Genomic DNA, 19,791 nt, shown 5'->3' on the forward strand with positions numbered 1-19,791 from the left:
GTCTGTGCGGAGTCTGCACGTCCTCCCCGTGTGTGCGTGGGTTTCCTCCGGGTGCTCCGGTTTCCTCCCACAGTCCAAAGATGTGCGGGTTAGGTGGATTGGCCATGATAAATTGCCCGTAGTGTCCAAAAAAGTACGGTTAAGGGGGGGGGTTGTTGGGGGTATAGGGTGGATACGTGGGTTTGAGTAGGGGGATCATGGCTCGGCACAACATCGAGGGCTGAAGGGCCTGTTCTGTGCTGTACTGTTCTATCTATCTATCTACACGAGTCCCATTCAATGTTGGGGAAGTTAAAATCTCCCATCACAACCACCCTATTGCTCCTACATTGTTCTATAATCTGTCTACATATTTGTACCTCTACTTCACACTCGCTTTTGGGAGGCCTATAGTAAAGTCCCAACAATGTTACTGCACCCTTCCTAATTCTTAGCTCTATCCATATTGCCTCAGTGCTCGAATCCTCCATCGTGCCCTCCTTAATCACACCTGTGATATCATCTCTGACTAGTAATGCAACTCCTTCACCCCTTTTACCTCCCTCTCTATCCCTCCTGAAGCATCTATACCCTGGGATATTCAGTTGCCAGTCTTGCCCTTCCCTCAACCAAGTCTCAGTAATATCAATAACATCATATTCCCAGGTACTAATCCAAGCCCTAAGTTGATCTGCCTTACCTGCTACACTTCTCGCATTAAAACAAATGCACCTCAGATCACCTGTCCCTTTGCGTTCATCATCTCTTCCCTGTCTACATTCCCCTTAGTCACATTGAGTTTATTGTCTAGTACCTTACTGGCTTTAGTTGCTGCTTCTTTACTGACCTCTAACTTCCTAATCTGGTTCCCATCCCCCTGCCACATTAGTTTAAAACCTCCCCAACAGTGTTAGCAAAAGCACCCCCTAGGACATTGGTTCCAGTCCTACTCAAAACGTGGCTTTCTCCTTTCAAACAGCTCACAGCAAACCAGCCAGGCACTTTTCAGCTGCTCTCTCTCAAACTGAAACTAAAAGCAGAAGTGAGCTCAGCTCCCCCCACCCTCTGACATCACTTCAGTAATATGAGCGGCTCCATTTCTTAAAGGTACATTGCTTAAACATCCATTTATTAAAGGTACTCTCACATGACACATCTCTCTGCCCAAGTTTCCAAACGATCTAAATCCTGCTGTATTCTCTGACAGTCCTCATAAATTTCTGCAATTCCACCAACCTTTGTGTCGTCCGCAAACTTACTAATCAGACCAGTTACATTTTCCTCCAAATCATTTATATATACTACGAACAGCAAAGGTCCCAATCCCTGCGGAACACCACTAGTCACAGCCCTCCAATCAGAAAAGCACCCTTCCATTGCTACTCTCTGCCTTCTATGACCGAGCCAGTTCTGTATCCATCTTGCCAGCTCACCCCTGATCCCGTGTGACTTCACCTTTTGTACCAGTCTGCCATGAGAGACCTTGTCAAAGGCCTTACTGAAGTCCATATAGACAATATCCACTGCCCTACCTGCATCAATCATCTTTGTGGCCTCTTTGAGAAACTCTATCAAGTTACTGAGACACGACCACCCCTTCACAAAACCGTGCTGCCTCTCGCTAATACGTCCATTTGCTTCCAAATGGGAGTAGATCCTGTCTCGAAGAATTCTCTCCAATAATTTCCCTACCACTGACGTAAGGCTCACCGGCCTGTCATTCCCTGGATTATCATTGCTACCCTTCTTAATTAAAGGAACAAGATTGACTATTCTCCAGTCCTTCGGGACATCACCTGAAGACAGTGAGGATCCAAAGATTTCTGTCAAGGCCTCAGTAATTTCCTCTCTTGCCTCCTTCAGTATTCTGGGGCTGATCCCATCAGGCCCTGGGACTTATCTACCTTAATATTTTTCAAGCCGCCCAACACAAATCTTAAGAGAATTGAGAACAAGGACTCCCAAGTCACTTTGTGCTTCTGATTTCCGAAGCATTTCCCCATTTAGAATAGTCAATGCGTCAATTCCACTTTCCAAAGTGTGGAGATGCCGGCATTCATTTTATTTGATTTGATTTATTATTGTCACATGTATTAGTTACAGTGAAAAGTATTGTTACTTGCATGCTGTACAAACAATGCATACCGTACATAGGGAAGGAGAGACTGCAGAATATAATGTTACAGTTATAGCAAGGTATAGAGAATAGATCAACTTCATAATGTTGTCAGAGAGTTTAAAAGAGTTAGAATGAAGTTTTAGAAGCACAGAACGCGAGTGAAAGATAGAATTAGAGGGTATGCTAGGCACAGCTTGCAAGAAGTCACCTCGCTCCGGCGCCACCTTCCCCCCCTTCTCCCTCATCCCCCCCTCCCTCCTCCATCATCCCCCCTCATCCTGCCCTCACCCCCTCCCATCCCCCTCCCCTCATCCCCCCAACCCCCCTCCCTCATCCCCCTCCCACCCCCATCCCTCACCCCACCCTCCCTCCTCCCACCCCCCTCATCCCCCCTCCTCTCTCATCCCCCCTCACACCCCCATCCCTCACCCCCCCCTCCTCTCTCATCCCCCCTCCCTCACCCCCTCCCTCATCCCCTTCCCTCTCCCTCATCCCCCCTCCCCACCCCCACCCCCCTCTTCCTCATCCCACTCCCACCCCCCCTCCCCATCTCCTTCCCCACTCCCTCATCCCCCTCTCCCTCATCACCACATCCCTCCCTCATCCCCCGCCCACCCTCTCCCTCATCCCCCCTCCTCTCTCATCCCCCTCCCCTTCCCTCATCCCCCCTCCCCATCCCTCACCCCACCTCCTTCATCACCCTCCCTCATGCCCCCCATTCCCCCTCATCCCCTCATCATCCCCCCCTCCCTCATCCCCCTCCCCCTCCCCTTCCCTCATCCCCCTCCCCTTCCCTCATCCCCCTCCCCCATCCCTCACCCCACCTCCTTCATCACCCTCCCTCATGCCCCCCCATCCCCTCATCATCCCCCCTCCCCCTCCCTCATCCCCCTCCCCCTCCCCCATCCATCATCCCCCCTCCCCTTCATCCCTTCTCCCTCATCCCCCACCCCCTCCCCATCTTCCTCATCCTCCTCCCACACCCCTCCCTTCCTCCTTCCCCTCTCCCTCAATCTCTCTCATCCCCCCTCCCCCTCATCCCCCATCCCTAACCCCACCTCCTTCATCCCCCTCCCTCATCCGCCCCTCTCACTCACCTCCCTACTCCTCCCCTCTCCCTCATCCCCCCTCCCCCATCCATCATCCCCCCTCCCCTTCATCCCTTCTCCCTCATCCCCCACCCCCTCCCCATCTTCCTCATCCTCCTCCCACACCCCTCCCTTCCTCCTTCCCCTCTCCCTCATCCCTCAATCTCTCTCATTCCCCCTCCCCCCTCATCCCTAACCCCACTTCCTTCATCCCCCTCCCTCATCCGCCCCTCCCCCTTTCACTCACCTCCCTAATCCTCCCCTCACCCACATCCCCCCTCCCCCACCCCCCCTACTCCCTCATCCCCCTCCCCCACCCTCATCCCCCCCACCCTCACCCCCCTCCCCCACCCTCATCCCCCTCCTCCTCCCCCCTCATCCTCCTCCCTCATCCCCACCCTCATCCCCCTCCTCCTCCCCCTCATCCTCCTCCCTCATCCCCCTCCTCCTCCACCCTCATCCCCCTCCTCCTCCACCCTCATCCCCCTCCTCCTCCACCCTCATCCCCCTCCTCCTCCACCCTCATCCCCTCCTCCTCCCTCATCCCCCTCCCCCCCTCATCCCCCCTCCCCCCCCTCCCTCATCCCCCCTCCTCCCCCTCCCTCCTCTCCCCCCTCCCTCCTCTCCCCCCCTCCCCTCTCCCCCATCCCCCTCCTGCTCCTCCCTCCTCCTCCCTCATCCCCCCTCCTCCTCCTCCTCCCTCATACCCCCTCCTCCCTCATCCCCACTCCTGCTCCCCCTCCCCCCCTCCCCTCCCTCCACCCCCTCCCCCCTCCCCACCCCCCCTCCACCTCCCCCCCACCCCTGCCCTCCACCTCCCCATCCCTCCCTTCTCCTCATCCCTCCCTCCTCCTCCTCCCGCCCTCCCCCCTCCCTCCCTCCCCCCTCGTCCCTCCATCCCTCCCTCCCTCCTCCTCCCTCCCTCCTCCCTCATCCCTCCCTCCCTCCTCATCCCTTCCTCCCTCCTCATCCCTTCCTCCCTCCCTCCCTCCTCATCCCTCCCTCCCCATCCCTCCCTCCTCATCCCTCCCTCCCTCCTCATCCCTCCCTCCCTCCCTCATCCCTCCCTCCCTCCTCCTCCTCCACAATCGCTCCCTCCCTCCTCATCCCTTCCTCCCTCCCTCCTCATCCCTTCCTCCCTCCCTCCTCATCCCTCCCTCCTCCCTCCCTCCTTCCTCATCTCTCCCTCCCCCCTCCTTCCTCATCCCTCCCTCCCCCCTCCTTCCTCATCCCTCCCTCCCCCCTCCTTCCTCATCCCTCCTCCCCCCTCCTTCCTCATCCCTCCCTCCCCCCTCCTTCCTCATCCCTCCCTCCCCCCCTCCTTCCTCATCCCTCCCTCCCCCCTCCTTCCTCATCCCTCCCTCCCCCCTCCTTCCTCATCCCTCCCTCCCCCCCTCCTTCCTCATCCCGCCCTCCCCCCTCCTTCCTCATCCCGCCCTCCCCCTCCTTCCTCATCCCTCCCTCCCCCCCTCCTTCCTCACCCTCCCTCCCCCCTCCTTCCTCATCCCTCCCCCTCCTTCCTCATCCCTCCCTCCCCCCCCCTCATCCCCTCCTCCCCCCCCCTCCTTCCTCATCCCTCCCTCCCTCCCTCTTCCCATCCCTCCCCTTCCTCATCCCTCCCTCCCCCCTCCTTCCTCATCCCTCCCTCCCCCCTCCTTCCTCATCCCTCCCCCCCCCTTCCTCATCCCTCCCCCCTTCCTCATCCCTCCCCCCCACCTTCTTCCTCATCCCTCCCCCCCCCTTCTTCCTCATCCCTCCCCCCCTCCTCCTCATCCCTCCCCCCCCCTCCCTCATCCCTCCCCCCCTCCTTCCTCATCCCTCCCCCCTCCTTCCTCATCCTCCCCCCTCCTTCCTCATCCCTCCCCTCCTCCTCATCCCTCCCCCCTCCTTCCTCATCCCTCCCCCCTCCTTCCTCCCCTCCCCCCTCCTCCTTCCTCACCCCTCCCTCCCTCCTTCCTCACCCCTCCCTCCCTCCTTCCTCACCCCCCTCCCTCCTCCTCCTTCCTCACCCCTCCCTCCCTCCTTCCTCACCCCTCCCTCCCTCCTTCCTCACCCCTCCCTCCCTCCTTCCTCATCCCTCCCTCCCTCCTCCTCACCCCTCCCTCCCTCCTTCCTCATCCCTCCCTCCCTCCTCATCCCTCCCTCCTTCCTCATCTCCCCCTCCTCCTTCCTCATCCCTCCCTCTCTCCTTCCTCATCCCTCCCTCCCTCCTTCCTCATCCCTCCCTCCCCCCTCCTTCCTCATCCCTCCCTCCTCCCTCCTTCCTCATCCCTCCCTCCTTCCTCATCCCTCCCTCCTTCCTCATCCTCCCTCCCTCCTTCCTCATCCCTCCCTCCTTCCTCATCCCTCCCTCCCATCCTCATCCCTCCCTCCCTCCCTCCTCCTCATCCCTCCCTCCTCATCCCTCCCTCCCTCCTTCCTCATCCCTCCCTCCTTCCTCATCCCTCCCTCCTTCCTCATCCCTCCCTCCTTCCTCACTCCCTCCTTCCTCATCCTCCTCCTCCCTCCTTCCTCATCCTCCTTCCTCTCCCTCCCTTCCCTCCTTCCTCATCCCTCCCTCCTTCCTCATCCCTCCCTCCCTCCTTCCTCATCCCTCCCTCCCTCCTTCCTCATCCCTCCTTCCTCATCCCTCCCTCCCTCCTTCCTCATCCCTCCCTCCCTCCTTCCTCATCCCTCCCTCCCTCCTTCCTCATCCCTCCCCTCCCTCCTTCCTCATCCCTCCTTCCTCATTCATCCCTCCCTCCTCATCCCTCCCTCCCTCCTCATCCCTCCCTCCCTCCTTCCTCCCTCCCTCCTTCCTCCCTCCCTCCTTCCTCCCTCCCTCCTTCCTCATTCATCCCTCCTTCCTCATTCATCCCTCCTTCCTCATTCATCCCTCCTTCCTCATTCATCCCTCCTTCCTCATTCATCCCTCCTTCCTCATTCATCCCTCCTTCCTCATTCATCCCTCCTCATCCCTCCTCATCCCCCATCCCCCCGGGTTTGGGGAATTACCGGGTTTCTCTCTCTCCTCTGGCTCTGGATAAAAGCTCCGTGGTTACCGGGATGGACCGCCCCGCCCTCACCAACATGGGCTCCGCTCCTTCCAGAACATGGACACCTCTTTCCTCACCAACATGGCCGTCTCTCCCTTCCCAACATGGTCGCCTCCTCCTCACTGGCATGGCCGCCTCTCCCTTCGCAACATGGCCGCCTCTCCCTCCCCAACATGGCCGCCTCTCCCTCCCCAACATGGCCGCCTCTCCCTCCCCAACATGGCCGCCTCTCCCTGACCAACATGGCCGGCACGCCCTTAGCAACATGGCCGCCTCTCCCTCCCCAACATGGCCGCCTCTCCCTGACCAACACGGCCGCCATGCCCTTAGCAACATGGCCGCCTCTCCCTGCCCACATATCCTGGCTTCCGGTCCGCTGAGATGTCATCGGGCACAGGAAGTGAAGTCAGGAATGTTCTGGGAAGATGGCGCGAGTCAGTAAGGTAAATTTAAACCGTCAGAAAGACCCGGGCGGCTCTGCAAACTCCTCATTACAGATTCACATATCAGTTTCTCTGTGAAACTTCCCCAAATGTCTGCCATTCATTCATCCACTCTCCGTTGATCAGACGCCCTCCCCCCCCCCCCCCGGGCTGGGATGATACCCAGCAGGAGGCCATTCAGCCCAGGACAGATCCCTGTGGAAAACCATTCGTAGCAACTTTCCATTGAGAAAAACACTATTCTGCTGCTACCCCTTGCTTTCTGTGACTGAGCCAGTTCTGAATCTACCTTACCACCTCACCTCTGATCCCATGTGACCCCCTTTGTACCAGTCTGCCATGAGGCACCTTGTCAAAGTGACTGATGCACGAGGGCACCAAGGTCTCGCTGAGTATCCACCTCTCAATTTACACCCATTCAAATAATAATCTGCCTTCCTGTTTTTGCTACTGAAGTGGATAACCTCACATTTATTATACTGTGGCAGCAGGGTAGCATGGTGGTTAGCATAAATGCTTCACAGCTCCAGGGTCCCAGGTTCGGTTCCCGGCTGGGTCACTGTCTGTACGGAGTCTGCACGTCCTCCCCGTGTGTGCGTGGGTTTCCCTCCGGGTGCTCCGGTTTCCTCCCACAGTCCAAAGATGTGCGGGTTAGGTGGATTGGCCATGCTAAATTGCCCACAGTGTCCTTAAAAGTAAGGTTAAGGGGAGAGGGTTGTTGGGTTATGGGTATAGGTTGGATACGTGGGTTTGAGTAGGGTGATCATTGCTTGGCACAACATCGAGGGCCGAAGGGCCTGTTCTGTGCTGTACTTTTCTATGTTCTATGTATTCACATTATACTGGATCTGCCATGCATGTGCCCACTCACTCAGCCTGTCTACATCCTCCTCACAGCTCGCCCTCCCACCCAACTTTGTATCATCTGCAAATTTGGAGATAATGCATTTAGTTCCCTCGTCTAAATCATTAATGTGAACAGTTGGGGTCCCAGCACAGATCCCTGCAGTACCCCACTGGTCACTGCCAGCCAATTGGAAAAAGATCCATTTATTCCAACTTTTTGCTTTCTGTCTGCTAACCAACTTTCTATCCAGCTCAAGACACCACCCACAATCCCATTCATTTTAACTATGCATATTAATCTAGTGATGTGAGACCTTGTCGAAAGCCTTTTGAAAGTCTAAATAAATCACATTCACCAGTTCTCCCTGGTCAACTCTACGAGCTCCATCTGGGGAATCATGGTAGCACAGTGGTTAGCACAGCTCCAGGGTCCCAGGTTCGATTCCCGGCTTGGGTCACTGTCTGTGCGGAGCCTGAACGTTCTGGTGTCTGCATTGGTTTCCTCCGGGTGCTCCGATTTCCTCCCACAGTCCAAAGACGTGCAGGTCAGGTGGATTGGCCATGCTAAATTGCCCTTAGTGTCCAAAAGGTTGGGTGGGTTCCGGGGATAGGGTAGGGGTGTCAGCTTGGGGAGGGTGCTCTTTCCAAGGGCCGGTGCAGAAACGATGGGCCGAATGGCCTCCTTCTGCACTGTAAATTCTATGATCCTCAGGGCTGAAAGTGATGGCCTTTGACCCGCTCTTGAGTAAGTGCGGTATACATTGTCAGCCTCATGGCTAGCTGTGTCTGCGAATGTAAGGGCTGTCCCTTTTTACCCTACCTTATTTGTGACCGATTTTGCGCAACATAGTTTGGCCAAATGATTGGGCGATTTGTTCTGACTCTCTGATGACACTGCTTTTGCAATTGCTGTTCCTGCAGAGTGCCATTGTCCTGTGCTGGGATGTGGGATTTACAACAAGCAACTCGCTTCTGGGGGAGGACACTCCATTTGACCAAGCTCAGAAAGTTGTACTAATGTTTGTTCAACGTCAGGTAACAAGTTTTACTCTTTGTATAATATACTTGCCTCCATGTGCAATTTTCCTACTTTTCCCGAAAATGATGACGTACAGAGAGGTAAAATGACGAGGGCACTGGCTGAACTCCCAGTAATTAGCTGCTGAAAATGCTAGCAATAAGCAAGGTTCATGGCACCGTGGCTGGCTCTGCTGCACAGCAGGGCAGGAAGAAAAATGGCAGGGCTATATTAATAGGGGACTCGATCGTAAGGGGAATAGACAGGCGGTTCTGTGGACGCAATCGAGACTCCAGGATGGTATGTTGCCTCCCTGGTGCAAGGGTCAAGGATGTCTCGGAGCGGCTGCAGGACATTCTGGGGGGGGGGAGGGTGAACAGCCAGCTGTCGTGGTGCACATAGGCACCAACGATATAGGTAAAAAACAGGATAAGGTCCTACAAGCTGAATTCAGGGAGTTAGGAGTTAAATTAAAAAGTAGGACCTCAAAGGTAGTAATCTCAGGATTGCTACCAGTGCCACGAGCTAGTCAGAGTAGGAATGTCAGGAAAGATAGGATGAATGCGTGGCTCGAGAGATGGTGCAAGAGGGAGGGATTCAAATTCCTGGGGCATTGGGACCGGTTCTGGAGGGAGGTGGGACCAGTACAAACTGGACAGTCTGCACCTGGGCAGGACTGGAACCGATGTCGTAGGGGGGGTGTTTGCTAGAGCTGTTGGGGAGGGTTTAACTAATGTGGCAGGTGGATGGGAACCAAGGCAGGAAGTTGGAAGGTAGTAAAACAGGGACAGAAGCAAAAGGAAGTAAGGGGGAAAGTGCAAGACAGAGAAGACATAGTCAAAAATCAAAAAGGGCGACAGTACAAGGTACAGTGACTGAGGGGAGCTCAGTGAATAGGCCCAGTAATACTGAAAGGAGTAAAACTGGAGATGTTAAGATTCAAAACGGAGGTAAAAAAAACCAACGTAAGTGTACTTTACCTGAATGCTCGCAGTATTCGGAATAAAGTAAATGAGTTGATGGCACAAATCATCGTGAATGACTATGATTTAGTGGCCATTACTGAAACATGGTTAAAGGATGGTCATGAAAATGAAATGAAAATCGCTTATTGTCACAAGTAGGCTTCAATGAAGTTATTGTGAAAAGCCCCTAGTCACCACATTCCGGCGCCTGTCCGGGGAGGCTGGTACGGGAATTGAACCTTGCTGCTGGCCTGCTTGGTCTGCTTTAAAAGCCAGTGATTTAGCCTGGTGAGCTAAACCAGACTGGGAGTTAAATATCCGAGGGTATCAAACTATTCGGAAGGACAGACTGGATGGTAAGGGAGGTGGTGTAGCTCTGTTATTTAAGGATGACATCCAGGCAATAGTTCGGGATGATATCGGTGCTATGGAGGATAAGGTTGAATCCATTTGGGTGGAAATCAGGAATAGTAAGGCGTAAAAGTCACTGATAGGAGTAGTCTATCGGCCACCAAATAGTAACGTTATGGTGGGGCCGGCAATAAACAAAGAGATAACTGATGCATGTAGAAATGGTACACCAGTTATCATGGGGGATTTTAATCTACATATCGATTGGTTTAACCAGGTCGGTCAAGGCAACCTTGAGGAGGAGTTTATAGAATGTATCCGCGATAGTTTCCTAGAACAGTATGTAATGGAACCTACGAGGGAACAAGCGGTCCTAGATCTTGTCCTGTGTAATGAGACAGGATTGATTCACGATCTCATAGTTAGGGATCCTCTCGGAAGGAGCGATCACAATATGGTGGAATCTAAAATACAGATGGAGGGTGAGAAGGTAAAATCAAATACTAGTGCTTTGTGTTTAAACAAAGGAGATTACAATGGGATGAGAGAAGAACCAACTAAGGTAGACTGGGAGCAAAGACTTTATGGTGGAACAGTTGAGGAACAGTGGAGAACCTTCCAAGCGATTTTTTACAGTGCTCAGCAAAGGTTTATACCCACAAAAAGGGAGGACGGTAGAAAGAGGGAAAATCGACCGTGGATATCTAAGGAAATAAGGGAGAGTATCAAATTGAGGGAAAGAGCATACAAAGTGGCAAAGATTGGTGGGAGACTAGAGGACTGGGAAATCTTTAGGGGGCAACAGAAAGCTACTAAAAAAGCTATAAAGAAGAGTAAGATAGAGTATGAGAGCAAACTTGCTCAGAATATAAAAACAGACAGCAAAAGTTTTTACAAATATATAAAGCAAAAAAGAGTGGCTAAGGTAAATATTGGTCCTTTAGAGGATGAGAAGGGAGTTTTAATAATGGGAAATGAGGAAATGGCTGAGGAACTGAACAGGTTTTTTGGGTCGGTCTTCGCAGTGGAAGACACAAATAACATGCCAGTCACTGATAGAAATGAGGTTATGACAGGTGATGACCTTGAGAGGATTGTTATTACTAAGGAGGTAGTGATGGGCAAGCTAATCGGGCTAAAGGTAAACAAGTCTCCTGGCCCTGATGGAATGCATCCCAGAGTGCTAAAAGAGATGGCTAGGGAAATTGCAGATGCACAAGTGATGATTTACCAAAATTCACTAGACTCTGGGGTGGTCCCGGACGATTGGAAATTAGCAAACGTGACACCACTGTTTAAAAAAGGAGGTAGGCAGAGAGCAGGAAATTATAGGCCAGTGAGCTTAACTTCAGTAGTAGGGAAGATGCTGGAATCTATCATCAAGGAAGAAATAGCGAGGCATCTGGATAGAAATTGTCCCATTGGGCAGACGCAGCATGGGTTCATAAAGGGCAGGTAGTGCCTAACTAATTTAGTGGAATTTTTTGAGGACATTACCAGTGCAGTAGATAACGGGGAGCCAATGGATGTGGTATATCTGGATTTCCAGAAAGCCTTTGACAAGGTGCCACACAAAAAGTTGCTGCATAAGATAAAGATGCATGGCATTAAGGGTAAAGTAGTAGCATGGATAGAGGATTGGTTAATTAATAGAAAGCAAAGAGTGGGGATTAATGGGTGTTTCTCTGGTTGGCAATCAGTATCTAGTGGTGTCCCTCAGGGATCCGTGTTGGGCCCACAGTTGTTCACAATTTACATAGATGATTTGGAGTTGGGGACCAAGGGCAATGTGTCCAAGTTTGCAGATGACACTAAGATGAGTGGTAAAGCGAAAAGTGCAGAGGATACTGGAAGTCTGCAGAGGGATTTTGATAGGTTAAGTGAATGGGCTAGGGTCTGGCAAATGGAATACAATGTTGACAAGTGTGAGGTTATCGATTTTGGTAGGAATAACAGCAAACGGAATTATTATTTAAACAATAAAATATTAAAGCATGCTGCTGTGCAGAGACACCTGGGTGTGCTAGTGCATGAGTCACAGAAAGTTGGTTTACAGTGCAACAGGTGATTAAGAAGGCAAATGGAATTTTGTCCTTCATTGCTAGAGGGATGGCGTTTAAGACTAGGGAGGTTATGCTGCAATTGTATAAGGTGTTAGTGAGGCGACACCTAGAGTATTGTGTTCAGTTTTGGTCTCCTTACTTGAGAAAGGACGTACTGGCACTGGAGGTTGTGCAGAGGAGATTCAAGAGGTTAATCCCAGAGCTGAAGGGGTTGGATTACGAGGAGAGGTTGAGTAGACTGGGACTGTACTCGTTGGAATTTAGTAGGATGAGGGGGGATCTTATCGAAAAATTTAAAATTATGAAGGGAATAGATAGGATTGATGCGGGCAGGTTGTTTCCACTGGCGGGTGAAAGCAGAACTAGGGGGCATAGCCTCAAAATAAGGGGAAGTAGATTTAGGAATGAGTTTAGGAGGAACTTCTTCACCCAAAGGGTTGTGAATCTATGGAATTCCTTGCCCAGTGAAGCAGTTGAGGCTCCTTCATTAAATGTTTTTAAGGTAAAGATAGATAGTTTTTTGAAGAAAAAAGGGATTAAGGGTTGTGGTGTTCGGGTCGGAAAGTGGAGCTGAGTCCACAAAATATCAGCCATGATCTAATTGAATGGCGGAGCAGGCTCGAGGGGACAGATGGCCTACTCCTGCTCCTAGCTCTTATGTTCTTATGTTCTTATGTAAAAGTAAATTTGTAGTTGTCACTCTGTCAGGAGTGAAAGTTATAGAATGACACAGCACAGGAGGAAGCCATCAGAGCATTGGAAGAACTATCCTATTTTGGCTCTTCTCTGCTTTTTTCCCATCAGTACCTTTAAATGACTGAAATAGGAGCACAAGTAGGCATTGAGCCCCTCGAGTCTGCTCTGCTATTTGATAAGATCATGGATCATCTGTTTGTGTTTTGAATTTCACATTCCACAATCTACCCTGGATAACTGATTCCCTTGCCTGACAAAAATCTATCGGTTTTATATTATAGTTGGTGTATTTTATGTTGGAGCAGTGTCCCTTTAAGAACAAACAAAGAACAGTACAGCACAGTACAGCCCTCCAAGCCCGTGCCGACCATGCTGCCTGAATAAACTACAACCTTCCACAGTTCCTGGGTCCGTATCCCTCTATTCTCATCCTATTCATATATTTATCAAGACGCCCCTTAAATATCACTATTGTCCCTGCTTCCACCACCTCCTCCGGCAGCGAGTTCCAGGCACCCACTACCCTCTGTGTAAAAAAACTTGCCTTGTACATTTACTCTAAACCTTGCACCTCGCACCTTAACCCTATGCCCCCTAGTAATTGACCCCTCTACCCTGGGGAATAGCCTCTGACTATCCACTCTGTCTGTGGCCCTCATAATTTTGTAGACCTCTATCAGGTCGCCCCTCAACCTCCATCGTTCCAGTGAGAATAAACCAAATTTATTCAACCCCTCTCTAAATCTTCCACATCCTTCTGGTAGTGTGGTGACCAAAATTGAACACTGTACTCCAAGTGTGGCCTAACTAAGGTTCTATACAGCCGCAACATGACTTGCCAATTCTTATGCTCAATGCCCCGGCCAATGAAGGCAAGCATGCCGTATGCCTTCTTGACTACCTTCTCCACCTGTGTTGCTCCTTTCAGTGACCTGTACACCTAGATATCTCTGACTTTTAATCTTCTTTAGAGTTCTACCATTCACTGTATATTTTCGACCTGAATTAGACTTTCCAAAATGCATTACGTCACATTTGTCCGGATTAAACTCCATCTCTCCGCCCAAGTCTCCAAACTATCTAAATCCTGCTGTATCCTCTGACAGTCCTCATCGCTGGCCGCAATTCCACCAACCTTTGTGTCGTCTGCAAACTTACTTATCAGACCAGTTACATTTTCCTCCAAATCATTTATATATACTACGAACAGCAAAGGTCCCAGCACTGATCCCTGCGGAACATCACTAGTCACAGCCCTCCAATTAGGAAAGCACCCTTCCATTGCTACTCTCTGCCTTCTATGACCGAGCCAGTTCTGTATCCATCTTGCCAGCGCACACCTGATCCTGTGCGACTTCACCTTTTGTACCAGTCTACAATGAGGGATCTTGTCAAAGGCCTTACTGAAGTCCATATAGACAACGTCCACTGCCCTACCTGCATCAATCATCTTTGTGACGTCTTCGAAAAACTCTATCAAGTTAGTGAGACACAACCTCCCCTTCACAAAACCGTGCTGCCTCTTACTAATACGTCCATTTGCTTCCAAATGGGAGTAGATCCTGTCTCGAAGAATTCTCTCCAGTAATTTCCCGACCACTGACGTAAGGCTCACTGGCCTGTAGTTCCCTGGATTGTCCTTGCTACCCTTCTTAAACAAAGGAACAACATTGGCTATTCTCCAGTCCTCTGGGACATCACCTGAAGACAGTGAGGATCCAAAGATGTCAAGGCCTCAGCAATTTCCTCTATTGCCTCCTTCAGTATTCTGGGGTAGATCCCATCAGGCCTTGTGGCCTTATCTATCTTAATATTTTTCAAGACGCCCAACACCTCGTCATTTTGAATCTCAATGTGACCCAGGCTATCTACACACCTTTCTCCAGAGTCAGCATCCACCAATTCCTTCGCTTTGGTGAATACAGATGCAAAGTATTCATTTAGCACCTCGCCCATTTCCTCTGGCTCCACACATAGATTCCCTTGCCTATCCTTCAGTGGGCCAACCCTTTCCCTGGCTACCCTCCTGCTTTTTATGTATGTGTAAAAAGCCTTGGGATTTTCCTTAACCCTATTTGCCAATGACTTTTCGTGACCTCTTCTTGCCCTCCTTACTCAATAGGGATATTGGCCTGTGGGACCCACACAGCTCCGGATCCTTGTCCCGCTTCAGGATCAGTGAGATTGTGGCCTGTGACCCTCTTTTGCCTCATTGAATGTCCTCATCAACAATGGCCCCAATATCCCAGAGAACATTTTATAGAACTCCACTGGGTACCCATCCGGTCCCAGGGCTTTACCCGACTGCATGGCCTTCAGCCCCTCCGCTATCACTTCGATCCCGATCGGGGCCCCCAGCCCTTCTACCAGCCCCCCGTCCACCTTTGGGAAATTCAGCCCCCCTGGGAAGTGCCTCATCCACTCCGGCCCCGGTGGGGGTTCCGACCCGTACAGCTTCTTAAACGTCTTATTCATCCCTTGCTGATCTCCCACCAGGTTCCTGTCTCCGTCCTTTATTTCCCCTATCTCCCTGGCTGCCTCCCTCTTTCTAAGCTACTGTGCAAGCATCCTGCCGGCCTTCTCTCCATGTTCATAAATCCCCCCCCCCCCGCCTTTCTGAGCTGCTCTACCGCCCTTCCTGTGGTTAACAAGCCGAACTCCGCCTGTAGCCTCCGCGTTCCCTTAAAAGCCCTGCCTCTGGGGTCTCCGCATACCTCCTGTCGACCTGTAGTATCTCCTTTACCAGTCAGTCCGTCTCTGTCCTGTCTACCTTCTCTCTGTGGGCCAGTATCAAGATCAGCTCCCCACTAACCATCGCCTTCAATGCCTCCCAGACCACCGTTCCCAAAATTTCTCCCGTGTCGTTGACCTCCAGGTAATTCTGAATACAGTTCCTCACCTGTCCGCACACCTCTTTGTGCGCTACATGTCCCACGTCTAACCTCCAGTGCGGGCGCTGGTTGCTGTCGTTACTAACCTGCAGGTCGACCCAGTGCGGGGCATGGTCTGGGATTGTGATCGCCGATTACCCCGTGTCCCCTCCCCCCCTCCTCCTCCTCCCCTCCCCCCCTCCTCCTCCTCCCCCTCCTCCCCCCCCCTCCTCCCCCCCCTCCCCCTCCTCCTCCCCCCCCCTCCTCTCCCCCCCTCCTCATCCCCCCCCCCCCCCCCCCCCCCCCCCCCTGTCTTCATGAACCCTTTTAGCTCCTTAGCCATTGCTGGCACCCTCCCTGTTTTTGAGCTAGACCGGTCTAAACCAGGGTCAATAACTGCTGAAGTCCCCTCCCAGCTTCTGCAAATCCAGGTCCGGTATCTTTCCCAGCAACCTCTTTATAAACTCTACATCATCCCAGTTTGATGCGTATACATTTACTAATGCCACCTGCACCCTCTCCAAATTCCCACTGACCATAATGTACCGACCTCCCACATCTGAAACTATTCTTCCCGCCTCAAACACCACTCGCTTGCTGATCAGAATCGCGACCGCTCTAGTCTTCGAGTCCAGTCCGGAGTGAAAAACCTGTCTGACCCAACCTTTCCTTAATCTAATCTGATCAGCTACTCTAAGGTGCGTCTCCTGCAACATTACCACATCCGTCTTCAGTCCTCTCAAATGCGCGAACATGCGTGCCCTCTTGACCGGCCCATTGAGCCCTCTTACATTCCAGGTGATCAGTCTAGTTGGGGGTCTCATCGCCTCCCCCTTCACCGATCAGCCATCCCCTTTCTTGGGCCAGTCTCCAGCTCGCGCCCCGTGCCTCCACAAAATAAATCAACTGCTTTGAAAACCTACCATCTGCTCACCCCCCACTCCGCTTCTGTGAGCTAGCCCACCCAGCTAGCGTGGTAACCCTCGCCCCGGTGCCAGACAATCTCCCACCTATTGTTCCCTCACAAACAATCCCAACACAATTGCCCGACAGAGGAAAAAAAATCCAAGTTGAACAAAGGAAAGGTCAAGCAAAAGGTCCAGCATCTGAACAAACACACCTCCACCCCGCAACAGTGCAAATGTAAACTTTATCTTACTCAGCTCTGCAACTGGCCCCAGATCAATACAGCAGGCATTACAAATAACGTCCGTAAAACAAAAACAAGTAACTTTATTTTTAAAAACATAAACTTGCTGCAGAGTTCAAAGTTCTCAGTCCGACACCAGTCCTTTCCTTTTTGCGAAGTCCAGCGCTTCCTCGGGCAACTCAAAATAGAAATGTTACTGCTTGTATGTGACCCAGAGGCGAGCTGGATACAACAGCCTAAACTTCACCTTTTTCTTGAAAAGAGTCGACCTACATAAGAACATAAGAACATAAGAACTAGGAGCAGGAGTAGGTCATCTGGCCACTCGGGCCTGCCACTTTCCGGCCCGAACACCATAACCCTTTAGTCCCTTTATTCTTCAAAAAACTATCTATCTGTTTCTAAATTTTTCTAAATTCCAACGAGTACAGTCCCAGTCTACGCAACCTCTCCTCATAATCCAACCTCTTCAGCTCTGGGATTAACCTAGTGAATCTCCTCTGCACACCCTCCAGCGCCAGTACGTCCTTTCTCAAGTAAGGAGACCAAAACTGAACACAATACTCCAGGTGTGGCCTCACTAACACCTTATACAATTGCAACATAACCTCCCTAGTCTTAAACTCCATCCCCCTAACAATGAAGGGACAAAATTCCATTTGCCGCCTTAATCAACTGTTGCACCTGTAAACCAACTTTCTGTGACTCATGCACTAGCACACCCAGGTGTCTCTGCACAGCAGCATGCTTTAATATTTTTTCATTTAATTAATAATCCCGTTTGCTGTTATTCCTACCAAAATGGATAACCTCACATTTGTCAACATTGTATTCCATCTGCCAGACCCGAGCCAAGGGTTAAGTATTAGCCACTTAATCTATCCAAATCCCTCTGCAGACTTCCAGTATCCTCTGCACTTTTTGCTTTACCATTCATCTTAGTGTCATCTGCAAACTTGGACACATTGCCCTTGGTCCCCAACTCCAAATCATCTATGTAGATTGTGAACAATTGTGGGCCCAACACGGATCCCTGAGGGACACCACTAGCTACTGATTGCCAACCAGAGAAACACCCATTAATCCCCACTCTTTGCTTTCTATTAATTAACCAATCCTCTATCCATGCTACTACTTTACCCTTAATGCCATGCATCTTTATCTTATGCAGCAACTTTTTGTGTGGCACCTTGTCAAAGGCTTTCTGGAAATCCAGATATACCACATCCATTGGCTCCCCGTTATCTACTGCACTGGTAATGTCCTCAAAAAATTCCACTAAATTAGTTAGGCAAGACCTACCCTTTATGAACCCATGCTGCGTCTGCCCAATGGGACAATTTCTATCCAGATGCCTCGCTATTTCTTCCTTGATGATAGGATTCCTACTACTGAAGTTAAGCTCACTGGCCTATAATTTCCTGCTCTCTGCCTACCTCCTTTTTTAAACAGTGGTGTCACGTTTGCTAATTTCCAATCCACCGGGACCACCCCAGAGTCTAGTGAATTTTGGTAAATCATCACTAGTGCATCTGCAATTTCTTTTAGCACTCTGGGATGCATTCCATCAGGGCCAGGAGACTTGTCTACCTTTAGCCCGATTAGCTTGTCCACCACTACGTCCTTAGTGGTAACAATCCTCTCAAGGTCCTCACTTGTCATAGCCTCATTTCTATCAGTCGCTGGCATGTTATTTGTGTCTTCCACTGTAAAGACCGACCCAAAAAACCTGTTCAGTTCCTCAGCCATTTCCTCATCTCCCATTATTAAAACTCCCTTCTCATCATCTAAAGGACCAATATTTACCGTAGCCACTCTTTTTTGTTTTATATATCTGTAAAAACTTTTGCTGTCTGTTTTTATATTCTGAGCAAGTTTACTCTCATACTCTATCTTACTCTTCTTTATAGCTTTTTTAGTAGCTTTCTGTTGCCCCCTAAAGATTTCCAAGTCCTCTAGTCTCCCACCAATCTTTGCCATTTTATATGCTTTTTCCTTCAATTTGATACTCTCCCTTATTTCCTTAGATATCCACGGTCGATTTTCCCACTTTCTCCCGTCCTTCCTTTTTGTTGGTATAAACCTTTGCTGAGCACTGTGAAAAATCGCTTGGAAGGTTCTCCACTGTTCCTCAACTGTTCCACCATAAAGTCTTTGATCCCAGTCTACCTTAGCTAGTTCTTCTCTCATCCCATTGTAATCTCCTTTGTTTAAGCACAAAACACTAGTATTTGATTTTACTTTCTCACCCTCCATCTGTATTTTAAATTCCACCATATTGTGATCGCTCCTTCCGAGAGGATCCCTAACTATGAGATCATGAATCAATCCTGTCTCATTACACAGGACAAGATCTAGGACCGCTTGTTCCGAGGGGCTGGTTTCGCTCACTCAGCTAAATCGCTGGCTTTTAAAGCAGACCAAGCAGGCCAGCAGCACGGTTCGATTCCCGTACCAGCCTCCCCAGACAGGCGCCAGAATGTGGCGACTAGGGGCTTTTCACAGTAACTTAATTGAAGCCTACTCGTGACAATAAGCGCTTTTCATTTCATTTTTCATTTTCCCTCGTAGGTTCCATTACATACTGTTCTAGGAAACTATCGCGGATACATTCTATAAACTCCTCCTCAAGGTTGCCTTGACCGACCTGGTTAAACCAATCGATATGTAGATTAAAATCCCCCATGATAACTGCTGTACCATTTCTACATGTGTCAGTTATTTCTGTGTTTATTGCCTGCCCCACCATAACGTTACTATTTGGTGGCCGATAGACTACTCCTATCAGTAACTTTTTCGCCTTACTATTCCTGATTTCCACCCAAATGGATTCAACCTTAGAACATAGAACACTACAGCGCAGTACGGGCCCTTCGGCCCTCGATTTTGCGCTGACCTGTGAAACCATCTGAACCCTATCTGACCGACACTATTTCATTTTCATCCATATGTCTATCCAGTGACCACTTAAATGCCCTTAAAGTTGGCGAGTCTACTACTGTTGCAGGCAGGGTGTTCCACACCCCTATTACTCTCTGAGTAAAGAAACTGCCTCTGACATCTGTCCTATATCTATCACCCCTCAATTTAAAGCTATGTCCCCTCGTGTTGGTCATCACCATCCGAGGAAAAAGACTCTCACTGTCCACCCTATCTAACCCTCTGACT

General features: G+C 50.7%; 2 protein-coding genes across 4 annotated transcripts in view; one reads left to right on the forward strand and one right to left on the reverse strand.

The window, feature by feature from the left end:
• Positions 1-6,310, reverse strand: part of tmem169b (transmembrane protein 169b) — a 77,069-nt gene extending 70,759 nt beyond the window's left edge. For all 3 annotated transcript variants that reach the window (XM_038790231.1, XM_038790230.1, XM_038790229.1), the window contains exon 1: positions 6,181-6,310. The gene's annotated coding sequence lies outside the window, so the exon portion shown is untranslated. The remainder of the gene's footprint in view (positions 1-6,180) is intronic.
• Positions 6,311-6,595: 285 nt separating this feature from the next.
• Positions 6,596-19,791, forward strand: part of xrcc5 (X-ray repair complementing defective repair in Chinese hamster cells 5) — a 333,072-nt gene continuing 319,876 nt past the window's right edge. Inside the window, exons 1-2 of the mRNA XM_038790233.1 lie at positions 6,596-6,664; positions 8,432-8,545. Of these exons, the coding sequence (XP_038646161.1) occupies positions 6,647-6,664; positions 8,432-8,545 (132 nt within the window). The 5' untranslated portion in view covers positions 6,596-6,646. The remainder of the gene's footprint in view (positions 6,665-8,431; positions 8,546-19,791) is intronic.

Source organism: Scyliorhinus canicula, chromosome 2 (genome assembly GCF_902713615.1).
Source record: "Scyliorhinus canicula chromosome 2, sScyCan1.1, whole genome shotgun sequence".
Taxonomy (NCBI): domain Eukaryota; kingdom Metazoa; phylum Chordata; class Chondrichthyes; order Carcharhiniformes; family Scyliorhinidae; genus Scyliorhinus; species Scyliorhinus canicula.